General features: G+C 41.0%; 1 protein-coding gene across 2 annotated transcripts in view; it reads left to right on the top strand.

The window, feature by feature from the left end:
- Window positions 1-18,836, top strand: part of RUBCNL (rubicon like autophagy enhancer) — an 80,973-nt gene that overhangs the window by 58,908 nt on the left and 3,229 nt on the right. For both annotated transcript variants that reach the window (XM_029602886.1, XM_029602885.1), the window contains exons 9-13: window positions 5,490-5,635; window positions 6,167-6,231; window positions 7,269-7,507; window positions 8,245-8,306; window positions 11,208-11,361. In XM_029602886.1, coding sequence (XP_029458746.1) covers window positions 5,490-5,635; window positions 6,167-6,231; window positions 7,269-7,507; window positions 8,245-8,306; window positions 11,208-11,361 — 666 coding nt within the window. The remainder of the gene's footprint in view (window positions 1-5,489; window positions 5,636-6,166; window positions 6,232-7,268; window positions 7,508-8,244; window positions 8,307-11,207; window positions 11,362-18,836) is intronic.

Here is an 18,836-nt window from a genome sequence, read left to right on the forward strand (position 1 = left end):
GGAGAGAGAAGTCTGTCAGTCAGCCATGTAGTGTGGTGCTGGAGAGGGGGGGCAGGGCCAGCTTTGGTGGAGAGAGTTGGTTTGCAGCAGCAGGAATTTGTGTTGTCTGAACTGGAGTTTGTGCTGCAGCTAAGCACTGGGTGAAGTCGCATCGTGCTGGGGAGAGTGGCGGTGGCGTGTCTGGCCCGCTTCACTTTGCTGCTGCTTTTCTTGCTGGCTGGGGCATGGGGAAGTGGGGGGAGGAGAGGAGGGCAGTTTCCTGCTGCATTTGGGGCAGAATGGGACTCTGCCACGGATAATAAGTTCATGTTTAGTGTAAACTGATGTGATGTTCCCAGTGAACGTCGGTATATAAAAACCGTTAAATAATATCCCTTTCACCTTTGGCTCTGCAGGATTCAAGTGCCTCCCCACTGGTCCCCCTGCCCGTGAACTCTGCATCACACAGATGGATGCACGGACAACTAAATACATAATCTTGTTTACTTGCAGAAAAATGTGCTAAAAATTAAAATTGTATTTTAGAAATGAGAAAGGAAAGCAGTTTTGAAGGTTGTACTTTCTTTCAAACCTTTGGTACTGTGTGTTAAGGGTTGTTTCTGGGGGCGGGGTTATTATTGGCTTTTTTTTTTTTTTTTTTTGAGTGGGGGATTTTGTGTGGGATTTTTCCATTAAAGGCCATTCACTGTAACTCTGACATACCCCTTGGTGGCTAAGCCATGTTAATTCCTGTCTAACGTTACACAATCTTTCCTTGAAAAGGAGAACTGCCACCAGCTTGGCAATAATGTATGTGCAATGCAATCGCAACATGTCTATGTAATGTGTGAAAAAAAAATATATATATAATACATTTTATTAGTGACATTTGTATATAATGCTTTAGTCAGATTTTGTGTGGCACTAGGAGATGAGGAGAGAATCCATGTTTGAACTGGTGGCGGCATTGCTGACAGATGTGGTTTTGCTTCAGTAAAAGTCCAGTGGAACAGAAGCATCTTTATTTTTTTTTTTTTTTTTGTTTTGTGTGTCCTAGTTACTTCCTTTGAGCTACAGCTATGCGAGAGGCTAGGAGAGTAAAACTTGTCCTGAAGTGAGACTGCATGTAGGTCATTAGTGACATAACTGGCAGAGTTGGCTTTGTGGGTGTGCATTTTATTTATTAAAATTTGCTAATCGCCTAACACTATAAATAGGTCTAAATTTACAATCAAACATACATAAAATAAAAACAGTACAACAAAATGTAAAACATTACAGTAAAATAAAATAGTACATATTAAAAAAAAATAAAAACAGCTTACATTACTTGTAAGCTAGTTTAAAAAAGAAAAGTCTTTAACAGACCTCTGAATGTTTTAACTGACTAACAAAGCTGGAGTTCTATAGGAATAGAGTTCCAGAGGATTGGAACAGCAATAGAAAAGGAGTACACTCGAGGAATGTGTAGTCAAGCCAGTTTAGGAAATGGAATGTCTGGACGGCCTCTCTGGGAAGACTGAAAATTCTGGAGGGTTGGTAAAATTTTAAGATAGCATTGGACCAAGAACAGGAGTGATCATTAATTAGTTTGAAGATTGTCTTGCCAATTTTATATTTAACTCTTTTTCATTTATAGAGAGCCAGTGTAAGTCCATCAGTACCAGAATGGTATGGTCAAAGTGCATTAAACTGGCAATTAACCGGGCTGCAGAGTTCAGAAGCAGTTGCAAAGGTCGAAGTGCTGAACAGAGCAAATCGACATATAAACTATAATCAATGATTGTAAAAATGGAAGCTTGAAGTATGGTGCGAAATTCAGTGGCATGTAGGAGTTTTATTTTTAGACCAGCAAGTACATGCAGTCTGAAAAAACCTTGTTTAATGACCTGTTTAATCTGAGATTGAAAAGATAATATACTGTCTAAACAGACACCAAGACTTTTAATTTGGTTCTTAAACTGAAAACATGAGGTTTGCAAGGAGATGGTGTCTTCGACAAAGGAAGAATATGGACTATGTTAGGCCAGAAACTGTTTTCAACACATTGAGAGAGAGGTTGTGTGGTTAAGGCAAGCTTTGGTGGAAAGGCAGATGTTTAAGTGCTCTAGTGTATCTTGCCAAGAGGAACAGACACGCAAAACAAATTGTATATCGTCTGCATAGACTTTATAACAATCAGATAACTTGGAAAGCACTTGATAGGAGCTAAATATATGTTAAAAGAACATAGGAAAGGGCAGACCCTTGTGGTTCACCAGTTTTGATCGGAGAACCAGAAACTGTTTCATTTTTGTATTTGAAGTATTGGAATCAATAAGCAAGGTAAGACCAAAACAAAGTCAAAATGCCACCTGTAATACCGCATTCCTGTAATTGAAATACCAAGATATCTTGGTCAATTGTATCGAAAGCTGATGAGATATCAAAAGATGAGCAAAAATTTCTGGCCATTATCTATTCCTAGTCTTAAGGTGTGTCTGAGAGGGAAAGTAAGAGAATTTTGATATTCAAGGCATATCAAAAACCATGTTGGTGAGGATCAAGTAGGTCAACTTTCTCTAAATGATTGGTCAGCTGATTGAGAACAGAAGCCTCCATTATCTTAGGAAAAAAAGGGTAAAGAGATCGGTCTACAGTTGTTGGGATCAACATTGTCTAAATTACACTTTTTTTTTTTTTTTTTTGAGAGGTCGTACAACAGCTTTTTTTAAAGAATTAGGAACTGCGCTTTTAAAAGAGATTGGCTAGTTCAGTAAACGTGGGAGACAAAACATCTCTGGTGATTTTGAAAAGAGCTGTGGAGCAGCTGCTGGAGGGGCACAAAGTGTAATTAGAATTAGATTATGATCTCATTGACTTCACTTACCAAGAAAGTGTCAAATGACTCCCATAAAAAAAGAATACAAGATGAGGGGTTAGTGTACCAAGTAGGAGTTAGTGACATTAACAGGCTGATACAGTAAAAATCGCAGGAGAGCGGGCGAGCGCCCGCTCTCCTGTGCGCGATTCAGTAACTTAATTTATTTAAATTAGAGCCCGCTGTAAAAAGAGGGTCTGTTCTCAAACCCGCTGACAGCCACGGGTTCGGAAACCGGACGCCAGCAAAATTGAGCGCTCAGTTTTCAAGCCGCAGGCCCATTTTAAAGTTTTTTTTATTTATTTATTTATTTTTAACTTTTGGGACCTCCGACTTAATATCGCCATGATATTAAGTTGGAGGGTGCACAGAAAAGCAGTATTTACTGCTTTTCTGCGCATTTCCCCAGCGCCGGCAGAAATTAACGCCTACTTTTGGGTAGGCGCTAATTTCTTAAAGTAAAATGTGCGGCTTGGCTGCACATTTTACTTACTGTATCGCGCGGGAATGACTAATAAGGCCATCAACATGCATTTGCATATTGCAAGCGCTATTAGTCTCGGGGGGGGGGGGGGGGTGTTGGACGCGTGTTTTCGACGCGCCCCTTACTGAATATAAGGGGTAAAGCTAGCGCGTCAAACGCACGTCCAAATGCTGGTTAACAGTGCGCTCCACTGGCCTGTAAGAGTTTTTCAATCTTAAGATTGAAACGGATGAAAATATTTCGTAGACACTCGATTAGGAAACATTTAGTAGGACTAGAGCTAGTTAGTTTTTTTGCAGTAGCAAACAGGGCCTTGGGGTTATAACCCCATCTCTCAAATCTGAAGTGAATAGTAGTCTCAGCTTCAATAATTAAAAGATTGGTAAGATTTTAAGAGACCTGAAAGAGGCAGCAAATTTTGAAGTGGGATGTTTGTGCCATTTACGCTCATATGGGCCGATACAGTATAACCCGCCATTGGACGCGCGTTTTTGATGCACTAGAGTTGCCCCTTATTCAGTAAGGGGCCAAAAACGCGCGTCCAACCCGCTGACCCTAATAGCGCCTGCAACATGCAAATGCATGTTGATGACCCTATTAAGTATTCCCGCACGATTCAGAAAACAAAATGTGCAGCCAAGCCACACATTTTGCTTTCAGAAATTAGCGCCTACCCAAAGGTAGGCGCTAATTTCTTAGGGTGCCGGGAAAGTGGCGATATTAAGTCGGAGGTCCCGAAAGTTTCGAAAAGTAGAAAAAAAAAATGTTTTTGGAAGTCAGCCCGCAGCTGTCCGGTTGAAAACCGGACGCTTAATTTTGCCAGCGTCCGGTTTCCGAGCCCGTGGCTGTCAGCGGGCTCAAGAACAGATGCTGGCAAAATTGAGCGTCGGCTGTCAAACCCGCTGACAGCCGCCGCTCCGTTCCAAAAGGAGGCGTTAGGGACGCGCTAGTGTCCCTAGCGCCTGTTTTTACCGCCGGGCCTCATTTGAATAGAGAATCGTGCGCACATCTCCCGCGGACTTTACTGTATCAGCCCAATACTTTCTTAATTTTTGACGGGCAGTTTTAATGGAAGGAGTGAGCCTCAGTTGAGGTTTTAGTTTTCTAATCCTAGGTGCTCTTGTGGAGCTAACTTTTTGAGAACAGAATCTAAAGTAGAAGCCCATTGGAAAATAGCATCGGAAATATTCTCAAATGAAATTAGAGAGGAGAGGTGAAATATCTGCAGGAAAAAAAAAGTCATCAATATTACAGTGGAGGAGTATTAGGCATAAAGGCAAAGGGTGTGAAAGTGGAGTTATCAGTGTAAGGTGTGTACTGAAACCAGATTTGAAATGGCTTGATGAGGAGCATTGGGAATTTGAGGAGAGGAAACATGCCTGGCAAATGGAGAAACATGCCTGGCAATTGGAGAGCTCAATAACTGGGGAGAGAAGAGCCAAAGATAAAAACAATGTATTGCAGGGCTTTGAGGGAAAGTTGAAGTCAGGAAACGATACCTGTGAATGCACGGATCTTGAGAGAAGGTCATAATGGCAGGAAATTTTTTTTTTTTTTTTTGGCAGTCTTGAAAACACAAAATAATTAAATCTCACCAATGATTTTTCTTTCTAGTGCCTACTTGCACTTAAACACTTGTTTGTATGTATTGAGATCTGTGGTTCCAAAAATGGTAGCCTGTTCTATGAAGAACATTTTAGTAATGTTAATCTTAACAGATTTTTTTTGTGTTTTGAGGATGATGGAGAGTCGTGTTTAGTAGTGGACATTATAGTTGGATTTCTATATGGCGGAAGCATTTTCGAAGGAGAATGGGGCAAGGTTAGCAAAGGATGTGCGGTGAGTAGGTGAGGCAGTATCGGAGGTAGATGAAGAGATGTTTCTTGGACAGTTGCCTTAAGTGGAGCGATTGGGAATGAGATTATAGGGTTACAAATGTGGCATAGAGTTGCAGAGAATAGTCTAGGTACAAGGCAAAAAGCTGAAACCATTTCTTCAAAATAGTCTAGTATTTGTGATTTAAAAAAAAAAAAATGCTTATGCCCACAAGCAGGATGAGCATCTTGTCATGGCTTCCATGCGAAGCAAACACTTTTTTTTCCTGTAGAAAAGTTCAGATTAAATCTCAGAGGCCGTGAACTCGTTTTAAATTTGTATTTTCCATAGTACATCAGTAAGGAAGACATTCCGAAGGAGTTTGAGTCTAGCGTGAATCTGGCAGAGGAGATCAAAATCAAATCCAGAATGAGGGGAGATTCTGACTGGGCCCCTCCCAGGTTTCAGATTATATTTAACATTCATCCTTCACTCAAGTAAGTTCCACGTGTTCAGTCTCTTCCTTTCTGCCCTTGTCAACAGTTTTCTTTTTCTTTTGCTTGCTTATTTCCTGCTCTCTGTAAAGTTGTTGCAAGGGAAGCATTGTCTCTCTTTTATCAGTTGCTCATTTATTCCTCTGAACTGATCAGGATGTGCCTTTTTTTTTTTTTTTTTTAATCTTGTGGTCTTTACTATATCTGGAGGATTTTAGTAAAGAGCAACTATAGCAGGGATTATTTTAATGTCTTGCTTGCAAATTAATAACAATGATTTTTTTAAAATACTTAATTCAAGAGCAAATTTTACTTCTTGTTCTGCAGCTGCATATACTACAAAATAAAACCTTAAGATTGTGTTGTGCCAGGGGGGAAAATACTGCTGTATTTCATGAACTATATTCCCCCCCCCGGCTCTCCAACTCCCACTTCCCTACTTCCCTCTGTCCTTCGGCTCTGAAAAAAACCCCAAAAACTGTGTACTTGTGTTTGTGGAGAGTAACACTGTGACCTTCTTTCATGTTTATCCAGGAGGGATACAGTCGTAGCTGCACAGAGCTTTCTGTGTGCTGGCTGTGGTACCAAGGTAGAGTCCAGTAAGTACTGGTGATGGCTTTGTGTGTGCTGCGGATTGCATTTCTGTAGTGTCGGCAGTGTACGTAGAGATGTGCAAGATACTTCCTGTTGTGGCTTAGGGAACGTGATTTTGCTTTGACAGTAAGTGATAGAGAGGGAAACTGAACTGGGACTGCACCCACTATCAGCCCTACGTTAAGACATAGGGCACTGGGTTCCAAATCCATGCTGTGAGGTCACCAGGCAGTCGGGTTTTCAGGATAGCCACAGTAAGTATGCATAGGGTTTGCATATGTTGCAGCCTCTTCTGATGAGAACATGCCATACTGGGTCAGACCAAGGGTCCATCAAGCCCAGCATCCTGTTTCCAACAGTGGCTAATCCAGGCTACAAGAACCTGGCAAGTACCCAAAAACTAAGTCTATTCCATGTTACTGTTGCTAGTAATAGCGGTGGTTATTATCTAAGTCAACTTAATAGCAGGTAATGGACTTCTCCTCCAAGAACTTATCCAATCCTTTTTTAAACACAGCTATACTAACTGCACTAACCACATATGCATATTTGTTGTGGCTATCTTGAAAACCCGGCTGAGTGTGGGGGTCAGCAAGACAGGTTTAGGAAGCTCTGGCATAGGGGGGGAGGGGGGGAATCTTCAGTATTAGCAGACCAAGGTACAGAGAAGTATGGAAAAAATGCTTGCAACATCCGGCCCCAAAGTCTAAACTTTTTTTTTTAATTTTATTTTTTGCCCTATCCAAACACGAGTGTGGAATTGCAAATACTGCGCAGCACGTGCATGAATTTGAAATGGTTAGTAGGAGTGGCTAAACCCAGGAAAGCATTGTGCAGCATAAGATTTGTATCCAGACGGGTGATTGGTGAAAGTTATCAGCCTAATCCCTGCTGATGGGCAACAACCCTTTTGTAGAAAAATGATAGGCAGCACATTTTGTCCTTTTCGTATGAGACTAGGACTGCTAATGTTTTGTTGATGTTTGCAGCCTGGAGGGGTGTGTGCATTTCATGTTGCGTACATGTGTTTAATCTTGTGCAGAGTATACCAGAAGACTGCGATATTGCGATTACCTTGGGAAGTATTTCTGTGACTGTTGCCACAGCTACGCGGAGTCCGCCATCCCAGCTCGCATAATAATGAAGTGGGACTTCAGCAGGTATTACGTCTGCAACTTCTCCAAGCAGCTCCTGGACAGCATATGGCAGGACCCCGTCTTTAATGTTTCTTGCATCAACAAAGCCCTCTACACGAAAGTTAGAGACTTGGATCGGGTCAGGGTGAGTAGAGGGGATTGTAAATGTGAGAGTTGAGTGGATTGCTAGCTGTGTTCTCTTTCTAATTTTACAATTAATGTTTAAGGGAATTTTAAACCTTTTGAATTAAGGCACTTTTACCACATGACAAGTTAGTGCACTAACACGCACTTTACCGTGCTTGGAACAAACCTTGTACTTTAGAAGTTTAGGGGTTAAAGGTAAGTGGTATTAAGTACGTAAGACAAGCTATGTTGGATCAGGTCAATGGTCCATGGGGTCCAGCATCTTGCCTCAGGCAGTGACCAATCTGGGTTGCTCGGAAGTACCTGGGAGATCCTAAAGGGGAGCTCATTCCCAGAAGTAAGAGATGGCGATCCCCAAGTCTACCTGGATTAAGGACCTGCTCTCCAAAAACTTGTCCAAACCTTTTTTTTTGTTTTAAACTGTCTTGTTATACTACTAGCCTTGACCACATTCTCCAGCAACAAGTTCCACAGCTTAATTGTTCACTGACTGAAAAAATACTTTATTGAATTTGTTTTAAATCTGCTACTAGTTTTCATGGAGTGGCCCCTGTTAATTTTTAACCTTTTGAAGGAGAAATCTGTTTTATCTAAACTTCTTCAGCTCTGCACCTGTGTTCCATCATGATCATACAGCAATTCCTCTGTTTAAAAAATATCCACGTCTCCATATCTTTAGGTTTTTATTCACCCTTTAATGGAATTTTTGCCATTTTGTTTTGTTTTTTTCCCTAGGAACTCCAAGAGCAGCTCATTCTTATTAAAAAGTTGTTGAAAACCTGCAGATTTGCTGAAAGGTATTATGCTGTGTTTGTGTGCAGTTTAATGTACTCAGTCTAATCCTTGTGTATCATGAGTTAGGGCAAGTGTAAAGAAGATACAATGGGGCTGATGTAATAAGACCCATGCTGAAATCGACGCTGTTTTTCTGCATGTATATTTTTAGCGCATGTGGCAAAAGCAGGCGCCTCAGTGGTATGAACTAAGGGCATGCAGATGAGAGATGCACAAAAAAACCCTGCGAAATACCTAATACATGTGCCAATACTGTACCTGCATAAAAGCCATGGGGGAAAAAAGGCACTAAATAGGCACTAATGGGGAAAAATGTTACACATTTCTAACTATTTCAAGTTACTACTATTTGAAAATAAATTGTTACAACTCCTACCTTTTTGGCCCTCTTACGCCAGTGCTGGCATTAGTGTGGTTGTGTCCATGTAACCTTTTCCTTGCCGGGTGCTTGAGGCTGCTCAGCACGAATCCGCCCCGCTGGGAATGATGGACCGGCGATCTTCGAGGGCTACAGATTAGCACAGACGCTGCCCAGAGCCCCACAATATTGCCAGGACTGGGACTGAAAGCTGCCAAATCGGTAGGATCTATCTCTATCAGCAAGCCCTGTGTGCCTCCACACAGGGGCTTACACTTAATTCCTCCCCTTACCCAGGCCCTATAAAAAAAAACCCACACTAACTGTTGTTCTTGTTAGCGTGGCTCCCTGCATAGCCTGTGAATGGAGAATTGCCTCCTTTACATGCCATTTGCATACAAATGTGCAAAACCTGCTGCGGGTTTGTGTGTGCGTTTTTTCCTGCGCTGAACACGTTATTACATACACATGTAATTACAACTATTACAGAATACTGCAGCTAGAGTCTTTAACAGGATCCAGGAAATTTGTTCACATCTCACAATCACTGATAGCTCTGCACTGGCTACCGATACAATCCCGAATCCATTACAAAGTCTTAACATTAATACATTCCACCCTCCATTCTGACAACACTGGCCCGGCTGGGGCGGTGCTACAACCATACGTGCCACGTAGATCACAAAGATCTCATAATAAGGGACTACTAGCTGTGCCCTGATTGCAGAATCCTCGCCTAACAAAGATAAGAGACCGTATGTTCTCTATTGCAGGCCCTATACTTTCTAACGCTCTACCTGAGACTCTACGCCTAACCACTGAAACAAAAAAAAAATTCAGACGTGACCTCAAAACGTGGTTATTTCAAAATGCCTGCAATCTCACCTAACCTTGCTGAAATAGTCACTTGCTCTTACACTGACAAACTCATGATGAACCTACCTACAGGAGCCCTTGTCACTTTCTTTCCATCCCATCACAAATAAATGTATTTGAAACCCCTCCCCCTCCTTTAAATCCCTTCGGCATCCTTTCTTAAAGATGCTACCTCTTCCATACTACCTCTTCCCTGTTTATTTCCCCTCCTATGTCCGCCTTAATCAATGTACGTCTAAATTCATGATATATGAACATTTCAAGTGATTGTAATTGGCTACCTTTAATATGTCATGATGTAAACCGTTGTGAGATGTGAACAAATTCACATGGAATGACTAAATAAATCAACATGTAAGATCAATGTGAGAACCCACGGAAAGCTTACCATAGCTATTACATCGGCCCCATTGTGTGGTTTTTGACAATGCAGTATTAACAAAGATGTACATATGTATGACAGAGTATAGAAGGCAAGCTTGCCTCTTTTTTTTAATTTTAAATCATAAGCCTGCCTTGCTACTACTGCTACTAATTGAATAGGAGGTTAAGATCCTTAAAAGAACTGACGGTGCACCACAAGTAACCTGGGCTGGTAGTATGGCTAGCGCACAGAGAAGTGATTGTCGACACACAGCTTAGTTTCCCTCGATGACTCATATAAACTGACAGTGCTATGCAAGAAATAATGAATGTGGCCTGTGTATGTGTCCTAGAGTAAAATAATGTTGCCCCAAGGGAAGGATTAGTGACATGACACAATCATATGGCCCAAGGTAAAAGGCAGTATTCCCTTGGTACATAACACTCGCTTGAAAGCAGAAAATTACTGGGCTATGGTGCCATGAGCCTTTCTTTGTAACTTTTGGAATCCATTAAGGATCATTCACTCCAGTCACCTGTATGCATCACTGACACATTTCTGTCAATTTAGTGAGAGCCTGCCCATGGCTTATTTCCAGGGGCCCCCAGTTTATCCAAAGTAGACTGAACAATTATTGACAGAGCTGAAAGTCCGAAAAAAAGCTATTGAAACAATGAATGTACATGCTGACTGGATATTTTGAACATATATTTTAACTAGACTTATTACAGAGAGGTTTTGTTGTAAAAATAAATAAATACTCAGCTGCGTGTTAAGCAAAGGAAGGAAAATGCTGAAAGTAGAAAACATTAATTTATCATGTCTAGAGCTGAACTGTAGTACCTTTCTGCAACAAAAAAAGATTTCTAATACTTCAAGGATTGAGCCTCAGCTCTCTCTGTAGAAAGTACAGTGTGACCTTTCAGTCATAAACTTTTTTTTTTTTAATAAAAAAAGTCACATATGGCATTCAGTACCCATGGCACCACAGAGAAGTATTTGGAAAGTAGATTTAATACATATACTTGCTGCAGTGTGTAGCTGTATGACTCAAACTCTACAACAGGCTGCTTTGCTGGTGGGGGTAAGGGGTTTTAGGATTTTTAAAAATAATTTTGGGTATGCTAACTAAGTTAAACATTGCAGTTAATCTCTCATCAGCATGTAATTGTACCATGCAGTTTAGATGCTTGAATTCTTGCTAAGATGAGAAGAAATTGGGAATATGTTAAGTTGACCTCGGATTGATTTAGCTCATAACCTAGCCGAACAATTTGAGCTGTCTGCTTTTCTGAAACGTTACAGTGTGCTGAAAGAGTTTGAGGATCTACCTGTTCACCTGACGACAGAACGTCATTTGTTCTCACTGGATGACCTTCTGAAAGTCAAACGAGGTCTGCTGCTGCCTAGTCTGAGAGACCTCTTGAAAAGTTCTACGGCTCATGTGGAAAACTGCGAGGTAAGAAGCTGGGACTTACAATCTTTGTAGGTTTTTGGTTTTTTTTAAATTTTTAACTCCTGTAAACTGTACTAGTTTTACTGTGCTGAGGGCTTGATTTCTTTTTTTTTTTTTTTTTTTTAAATTGAAAGTTTTTATTGGCTAACACTAAAGATACAATAAAATGAAAGAACAATACAGCCAAAATTGTTTTCAAGTTTGTTTGAATCCCTGTTAAAAGCCATAACCTGTTAAAAGGTGGGGGGGGGGGGCACCTCACCAAAGCAAAAAAAAATTAAGCAACACAGTTGTAGTAATTCAAAGTACGAAAGAAAGGAGGTCAATAAGATCCATAAGATCAAGAGATCAAAACAAAGAATGATGGAACTCTTTCCAGGGGAAGTCAAATTCAGTTATAGGAGAAACATCAAGAGTAGAGGGAAACATCCTCACAGAAGACGTCACTATGAAAGATATAACTGCAAGGAAATAAATGAATGAAAAGGCCCAGCCTGTCAGGTGCCCTGATTTTGGGTCACATACCAAGTTATAAACTGGCCCCAAGTTGCCTCGAAAGCAGATAGGTGATCATATGTCAAAGCTGTGAGATGGACTAAATGATAGTGGTTATAAAGGCGTTGAATAACCACATTCACATCAGGCTGCTATAAACACCTGGAGGCAAAGGTGCTGTGAGTGCTTATTAAGCCCATCCACTGGTAAATTAAGCAAGATAAAAGCGTGGTTCCAAAACCACCCCCCCTCCCAATAATTGAGATAGCCAGTTTGCAATTTGTTTCCAGAAGCAAGCCACCACTGGGCATTGCCACCATATATGATAATGAGTTCCCAGCTGGCCCCAGTTTCTCCAGCATCTATCTGATAATGAAGGAAAAATGCTGTGAAGTCTTACTGGAGTCAGAAGCCAGAGGTACAGTACCTTATGGCAATGTTCTTGCAAGTTAGCGGATATAGAACATTTAGCAAGGTGGAAAAACACGAAATCCCAATCATCACTCAGCGAATCCCCTAGGTCTTGGTTCCAGGCTCTAACGTGGTGATAAAGTTCATTAGAATGGCTATTTAAGAATACCATATATTTTGGAAATTAAACCCTGTATTTTATCAGATTGCTCACAGTAAATTTCAAATAGGGATTTAGGTAACCGAATGGTTTGGGCTTTTAACAGTGAATTTAAAAAGTGTAGAAGCTGAGCATATGCTAAACAAAAATCCTCAGAGCCCAAATTATCTTTCCACTATATCACCAGGACTGAAGAGGGCATCTTAGTGAAAAGGTGACCAATACAAGTAATATCATGAGCAGCCCACAGCGAAAACATTTTAGATAATAAACCTGCAGGGAAAGAAGTATTGTGAAGCAAATGGGGTAGGTAAAAATAGCTATCTTTACCAACAAGGCAAGACTTCCATTGGTACCAAATCCGCATTGTGTTCTGCAGGGAAGCAAGGTAATATGACAGTGACCTCCAAGTAGATCGGGCCTGTCAGGACAACACAGTTAAAAGTCTCATCCCCACCAGGACTTGTTCCAGCAAAACCCATTGTTTTGCTTCAGCCTTCCTGCGTATATCCACCAGAGCACAGAGCTGAGCAGCAGCAAAATACCACAAAAGGTTCAGAGCCCTTAAACCTCCTCGGGACTTCGGGTGAAATAAAACTGAAAGAGCCACTTGCGATGGTCTCTTCTTCCAAATAAAGTCAAAAATTATTTTCTGCCACAACCACAGTAAAGTGGGTGAAATATAAATAGGAAGTGCGAGGGGAAAAAAATAAAGAAATTGGGGAAAGATATTCATTTTAACAAGAGGTTAGGACTTTTCAGCTTGGAGAAAGAGACAGCTGAGGGGGGGATATGATAGAGGTGTTTAAAATCATGAGAGGTCTAGAACGGGTAGATGTGAATCGGTTTTTTACTCTTTCGGATAGTAGAAAGACTAGGGGGCACTCCATGAAGTTAGCATGTAGCACATTTAAAACTAATCGGAGAAAGTTCTTCTTCACTCAACACACAATTAAACTCTGGAATTTGTTGCCAGAGTATTTGATTAGTGCAATTAGTATAGCTGTGTTTAAAAAAGGATTGGATAAGTTCTTGGAGGAGAAGTCCATTACCAGCTATTAATTAAATTGACAGCCACTGCTATTACTAGCAACAGTAACATGGAATAGACTTAGTTTTTGGGTACTTGCCAGGTTCTTATGGCCTGGATTGGCCACTGTTGGAAGCAGGATGCTGGGCTTGATGGACCCTTGGTCTGACCCAGTATGGCATTTTCTTATGTAATGGCAATACAGCCCATCCAGAAAAAAACTCTCTCTATTCCACTTCTCTAAGTCCCATCCAATATATTTCAATAAAGGAGCATAATTTAAAGCAAATCTGCTACTCGCGCCCAAGATGACCCCGACCCCCCCCCCCCATATTTAAGAGACTTTGGCCCATTTAAAAAGGTAGCGTTGCGTGATATGGCTTACCCCAGAAGCTAGCAAATTAATATTCAAAAGCTCCAACTTATCGTAGTTGACTTTGAAGTCAGAAACTAAGCCAGTTTGGCCCCCACCCCCTCTAAAGATAAGTAGGGATTAGTAAGCGTAAAAAGAATATTCTCATTGAAGAGAGAATTTAAAATGCAAATTATTCAGCAGGACTCCCATAATTTGTGTAGACATATGGACCCTCATGTAAAAAAAAAAAGAGGCGATAAGGGGCAACCCTGCCTCGTTCCCTGTCCTATACAAAAATTGTCCCCATAGCCACCATTGACCTAGTCCCTAGCTTTTGGAGAGCCGTAAAGCTTTGCTATCCATTGAAGAAAAAAGGATCCAAAATGCATTTTCTTTAGAGTCTTAAATAAAAAGGGCCAATGCATTATGTCAAAGGCTCTTTCAGCGTCAGTAGATAACAAAGCAGAAGGGATATTTTCATGATGGAGTCAATCAAAAAGGTCAATTACCTTGCGGACATTATCTGCTGCTATACGGGTAAGTATGAAAGCCACTTGATCAGAGTGGACCAAAGAGGGTAATATTGTATTCAAATGCTAACACCGTGATCCCAGTGACATTGGAATGGACAGAGAAAGGTTCTCTCCCTAATAGAATTGAACAAATCCGTCAGCGGAGCTACTAACACATGAGATAGCTTCTTATAATTACTGGATAGCCCATTCAAGTCTGGGAATTTCTCTGGCTTCAATAACTTGATAGCATATAAAACTTCAGAAGTACTAATAGGACTATCAAGAAAAAGCTGCTGCTTAGTTGAAATCGTGGGAAGGGGAAAAGAGGCCAAATAGAATCCTGTATTATCCCCATTTGGTCTGTACTTGGAGGTATAAAAATCTATAAAACATTGTCGTATATCCACGACAGTCATAAAGACCTCGCCCACAGAGTTCTTAATTTTGGCAATGGTATCCTAGGACGTGAAGGTCCTTAAGCATCTGGCCAGATAACACCCAGCCTTATTTTCCCCTTCATAGTAAACTTGTTTAGTTCGTTCAAGCTTATGGGCTATGGCTTCATCGTCCAGGGCCTGTAACTCAGCCCTAACTGCAGTAAGATGGTTAAGAACTGCCACCGATTGGGAGTCCATATGCAATAGTGATAATTGATATACATGCTAGAAGATCATGTCACTGTTTCTCCTTCTCCCTTTTACAAAAGTTTGCCTGAGAAATGAGAAGACCTCTCGCCACCAATTTAGAGCAGTCCCAGACCACACCTAAAGGGAGATCAGAATGTGCATGGCTTTGGAAATAAGCAGATTCCCACCCAGTTGTTTGACAACAATGCATCTTTTTAAAAGATTCTCATTTAAACGCTAAAAGCGTTGTCCGTTATCCACGTCCTGAATCTGAACATCCATCCAGACAGGTGCATGGTCCGACCATTCAATGTTTCCTCTGCCCGTAATGACTACTCTTGTTCTGAAGATTTTTATCCACTAAAAAATAATAGATATGGGAATAAGACATATGAGAAGCAGAATAAAAACTGTAACTATGAGAAGTGGGATACCGTTGCCTCCAGATGTCAGTCAAGCTCCATTGGGACATCAAAGAAGACAGTGTCTTCTTCGCTCCTTGTGAAGTACAAGAGGTGGAATGTGAATTATCAAGAGCTGAATTCCTAGTCAAATTGAAATCACCACCCATGACCAACAGACCCTCTGTATTATTCAATATGATGGAATCCAAAGTATGTAAAAAAGATATCTGATCAGAATTAGGAGCATAAATGGTGACCAGGGAGAAAACATCCCTTCCCACTCTTAATTTTAAAAGAAAATAACAGCCCTAATGATCAGCAACTTGCAGTAATACTTCATGAGTTAAATGAGGAAATCAAGATGCCCACCCCCGCATACCTTGCTCCCTTAGTACTAGCTGACATATATTTATGGGGATAATTTCGGGGAGAAAGCAAATGCTCATGCCTCTTCTGCAAATGTGTTTCCTGAATCAGAGCTATCGCAGCATTATGAGCTGACAGCTCCTGGGCTAATAAGTGACATTTGCGATAAGTGTTGAGCCCCTTAACATTCATGGACGATATCCGTTCCACCATTTTAAAAAAGCAGGAACATCAATAACACTACTCCTCCTCCCCACAACATACCCGCACCAGATGTCTTGATCCCTAGGCTGACAATTGTCGTAAATCACCTATAGTTACACAAATCCCCAAAACAATCCCCACACGGTCAAAATTGACCACTCAAATACCATGGTGATCCCCACTAAACCCTGGGGGTACTATCATCGATCCAAGAAGAGCATCCTACGAACTTTCCAGGCTTAATCCTCCAACAGACAAGAAATGCATGCACTAAAAATAAAGTGCTGCGCAGAAACACTATTAGAAAACTAAGGCACATATGTAATGATTTAGGCAGAAATTGAGAGAATCCATCAACCCTGGTCAGAAAAGATAGCTCAAGAGTCTTCAGAATGGCGACGTAAGTGGCGGCCTTTGCTTGCTCTGTGCCATCGCGGTTGCATGTCCACTTTCTGCACACTAGGCGCCATCTTGGGGTCAGAAAAATTTGTGATGCCTGCTAGCTTGAAGGACTCCGCTGCTTCTCTAAGACACTTTACCCGATGCATAGAGCCTACAGAACAAACTGGAGCCAGTTCATTACAGAGATACATGCCTTCCGCATGGAGAAAACTGGTCACCTTCTGCAGCTCGTAGCATTTGCGCAGGGTCGAAGGAGCCAGGTCATTAAAAATAGTTTGGTTGTAGGAAGGCCACATTATCACGTTGCTTCCTTGCTGCATCGTAGATCAAAAATTTTTGCGAAAAGCTCTGCTGGCAAAAGATATCTCGTGGTCGGGTATCAGACCGAGTGCCAAGAGCCCGGTGCGCAAGCTCAATTTTGATGTCCAGTGAGATGGTATTACTTCCTTCTGTGGTCGCCTGACCACCAGAGAGAATAAATTGACAAATTTTCTTAGCAACATCACCAGCTTTCACATACTCTGAGGTATCGGGAACTCCCCGTATCCTCAAGTTGCACCTCCGGGTGCAGTTCTCCAAGTCCTCGAGTTTCTCTGAGAGGGAAGAGAGCTCAGCAGTAAGCACTTCATGCTGTGCCGTTACAATGTTCAAAGCATTTCCGAGGCTATCAACCCGAGTATCTAAGTCATCTACTAGAGTACCTAGTGCAGCTAGGTCCTCCTCAGAGATAGAAGTCAGTAACTCGGTTTTATGTAGCTTCATATCAGAGTGCAGCTCCAGGAACTAATCTCTGATCTTATCTCTGGACGGGAGATAAGCTGAACCTGCCGGGATGAAAAGCGTAGGGGCCCCCTGGCGCCATCTTTGCTGCTCAAGCCACTCGTGCTGTCCACGGCCTGTTGGCCTGTGCGTCTTTATCGTCCAGAAGCTCTGCCGCATGTTTCCCGAAGGAAAACCGATTCAGGTCAGCAGTTCTGCGTTTAGTTGTCATCTTTGTAGACTAGATAGCCTTAGCTGCAGATTGAATCGCAAAAAGCTGAGAGTGCTTAAGCAAAGTTTAAAATGTTCTGTGGTCGGGAGCTCTGCATTCTTGCATCCATCTTGGACGACGACTGTATAGCACTCCCAGGCCTTGATTTTTTGGGCTTAAGTTCCTTTTGTGGCATGCTGTAGGGAGGACCTGGGTTTGAGGAAGAGTCCACAGGCCTTTCAAGCATCCTTGAATGGGTGAAGAGCAGAGCAAACCTGGTTCAACTGCAGAAAGCTCAAAATGTTGGTGTCTCACTGCCCACCTCATTACTGTAACATCTTTCATGAACTCCCAATCTGCAATGTTTGATGTCCTGTGTGTCAAATCAAGCAGCCACTGCACAAAGCTCATTGCTTTGGTTGATATTTTTGTAATCTGAGTCAGATCTTGAATGCAGCTACACAGGCTTAGTATGCCAGAAAGGCACTTATTTTTATGCAGCCAGTACTTAGTTACATAGCATGATTAGATTTATATCTTGGTGAATTTATCCTATAAACTTAAAATTTTCATATGTACAGTACCTGAATGTAATCTCCTCTGAAGTGCTTGAAAAGTGAAATATAAATAAATTCATACATACATTCAAATTGTGGTATGTTTGTATTAATTTTGCGGTTTAGACACCTTGGAGTGAATTTTCAACACAGTTAGTGTAAAAGCATATATTGTAGCAATTTTCAAAAGCCTATTTGCCTATGTAAAACCTTTTTGAAAATTACCTCTTTAAGTGTCACAGTTGGGAAAAAGGACGACGACTGTAGGAATAACATAGTTATGAAACCACGTAATGGTGTGCTGTTAATTGTGACATTTAGTTCTGAGTTTCATGTGAACGCTTTTCCTTTTCATGTGACTTTATGAAATGGAAAGCTTTCTGAATATAAGGTTTTGGATGTAAGAGTTGATGTACATGCTATTCTGTAAATTTTACTTAATTTAGTTAAGTTTATAAACTAATAAGGCCCTATGATTGACTGCTATGATGGTTTTGATGATATTGTCTTATTTTGACCTGTGTTCACTATGGACCTGACAAATTTGTTACATTTTTTTTATTCTACCCCCCCCCCCCCTTGAACTTTGGAGGACAGAGGAAATGTTTTTAAATAAAAATAAATTATATATTTAAAAACACTTATTTTGAGTGTTTTTAAATTGAGCAAATTGAGCAAATTCCAGATATTCAGCTGGACTTGCCTTGCTTGAATATACTTGGATAAAATTCATGCATAACTTCATCTGTATAATGTTAGAACTACTATTTTTCCAACCAGACATATATGAATAGCCTTACTGTGTGCTGAATATGCCCCAGAACACCTCCAATGACTCCCTATTTTGTTCATACAAGATGTATCTGGGGTAGGAGAGGAAATAATCTCAACTCAGCTTTTGTATTTGTGTAACTCCCAAGCTACCAGAACAAAAGCTTTTGAATATGGTCCGCAGAGGTTTTGACTGAATAAGACTTTTTTTT

This window comes from Rhinatrema bivittatum, chromosome 5 (genome assembly GCF_901001135.1).
Source record: "Rhinatrema bivittatum chromosome 5, aRhiBiv1.1, whole genome shotgun sequence".
NCBI classification, from domain to species: Eukaryota; Metazoa; Chordata; class Amphibia; order Gymnophiona; family Rhinatrematidae; genus Rhinatrema; species Rhinatrema bivittatum.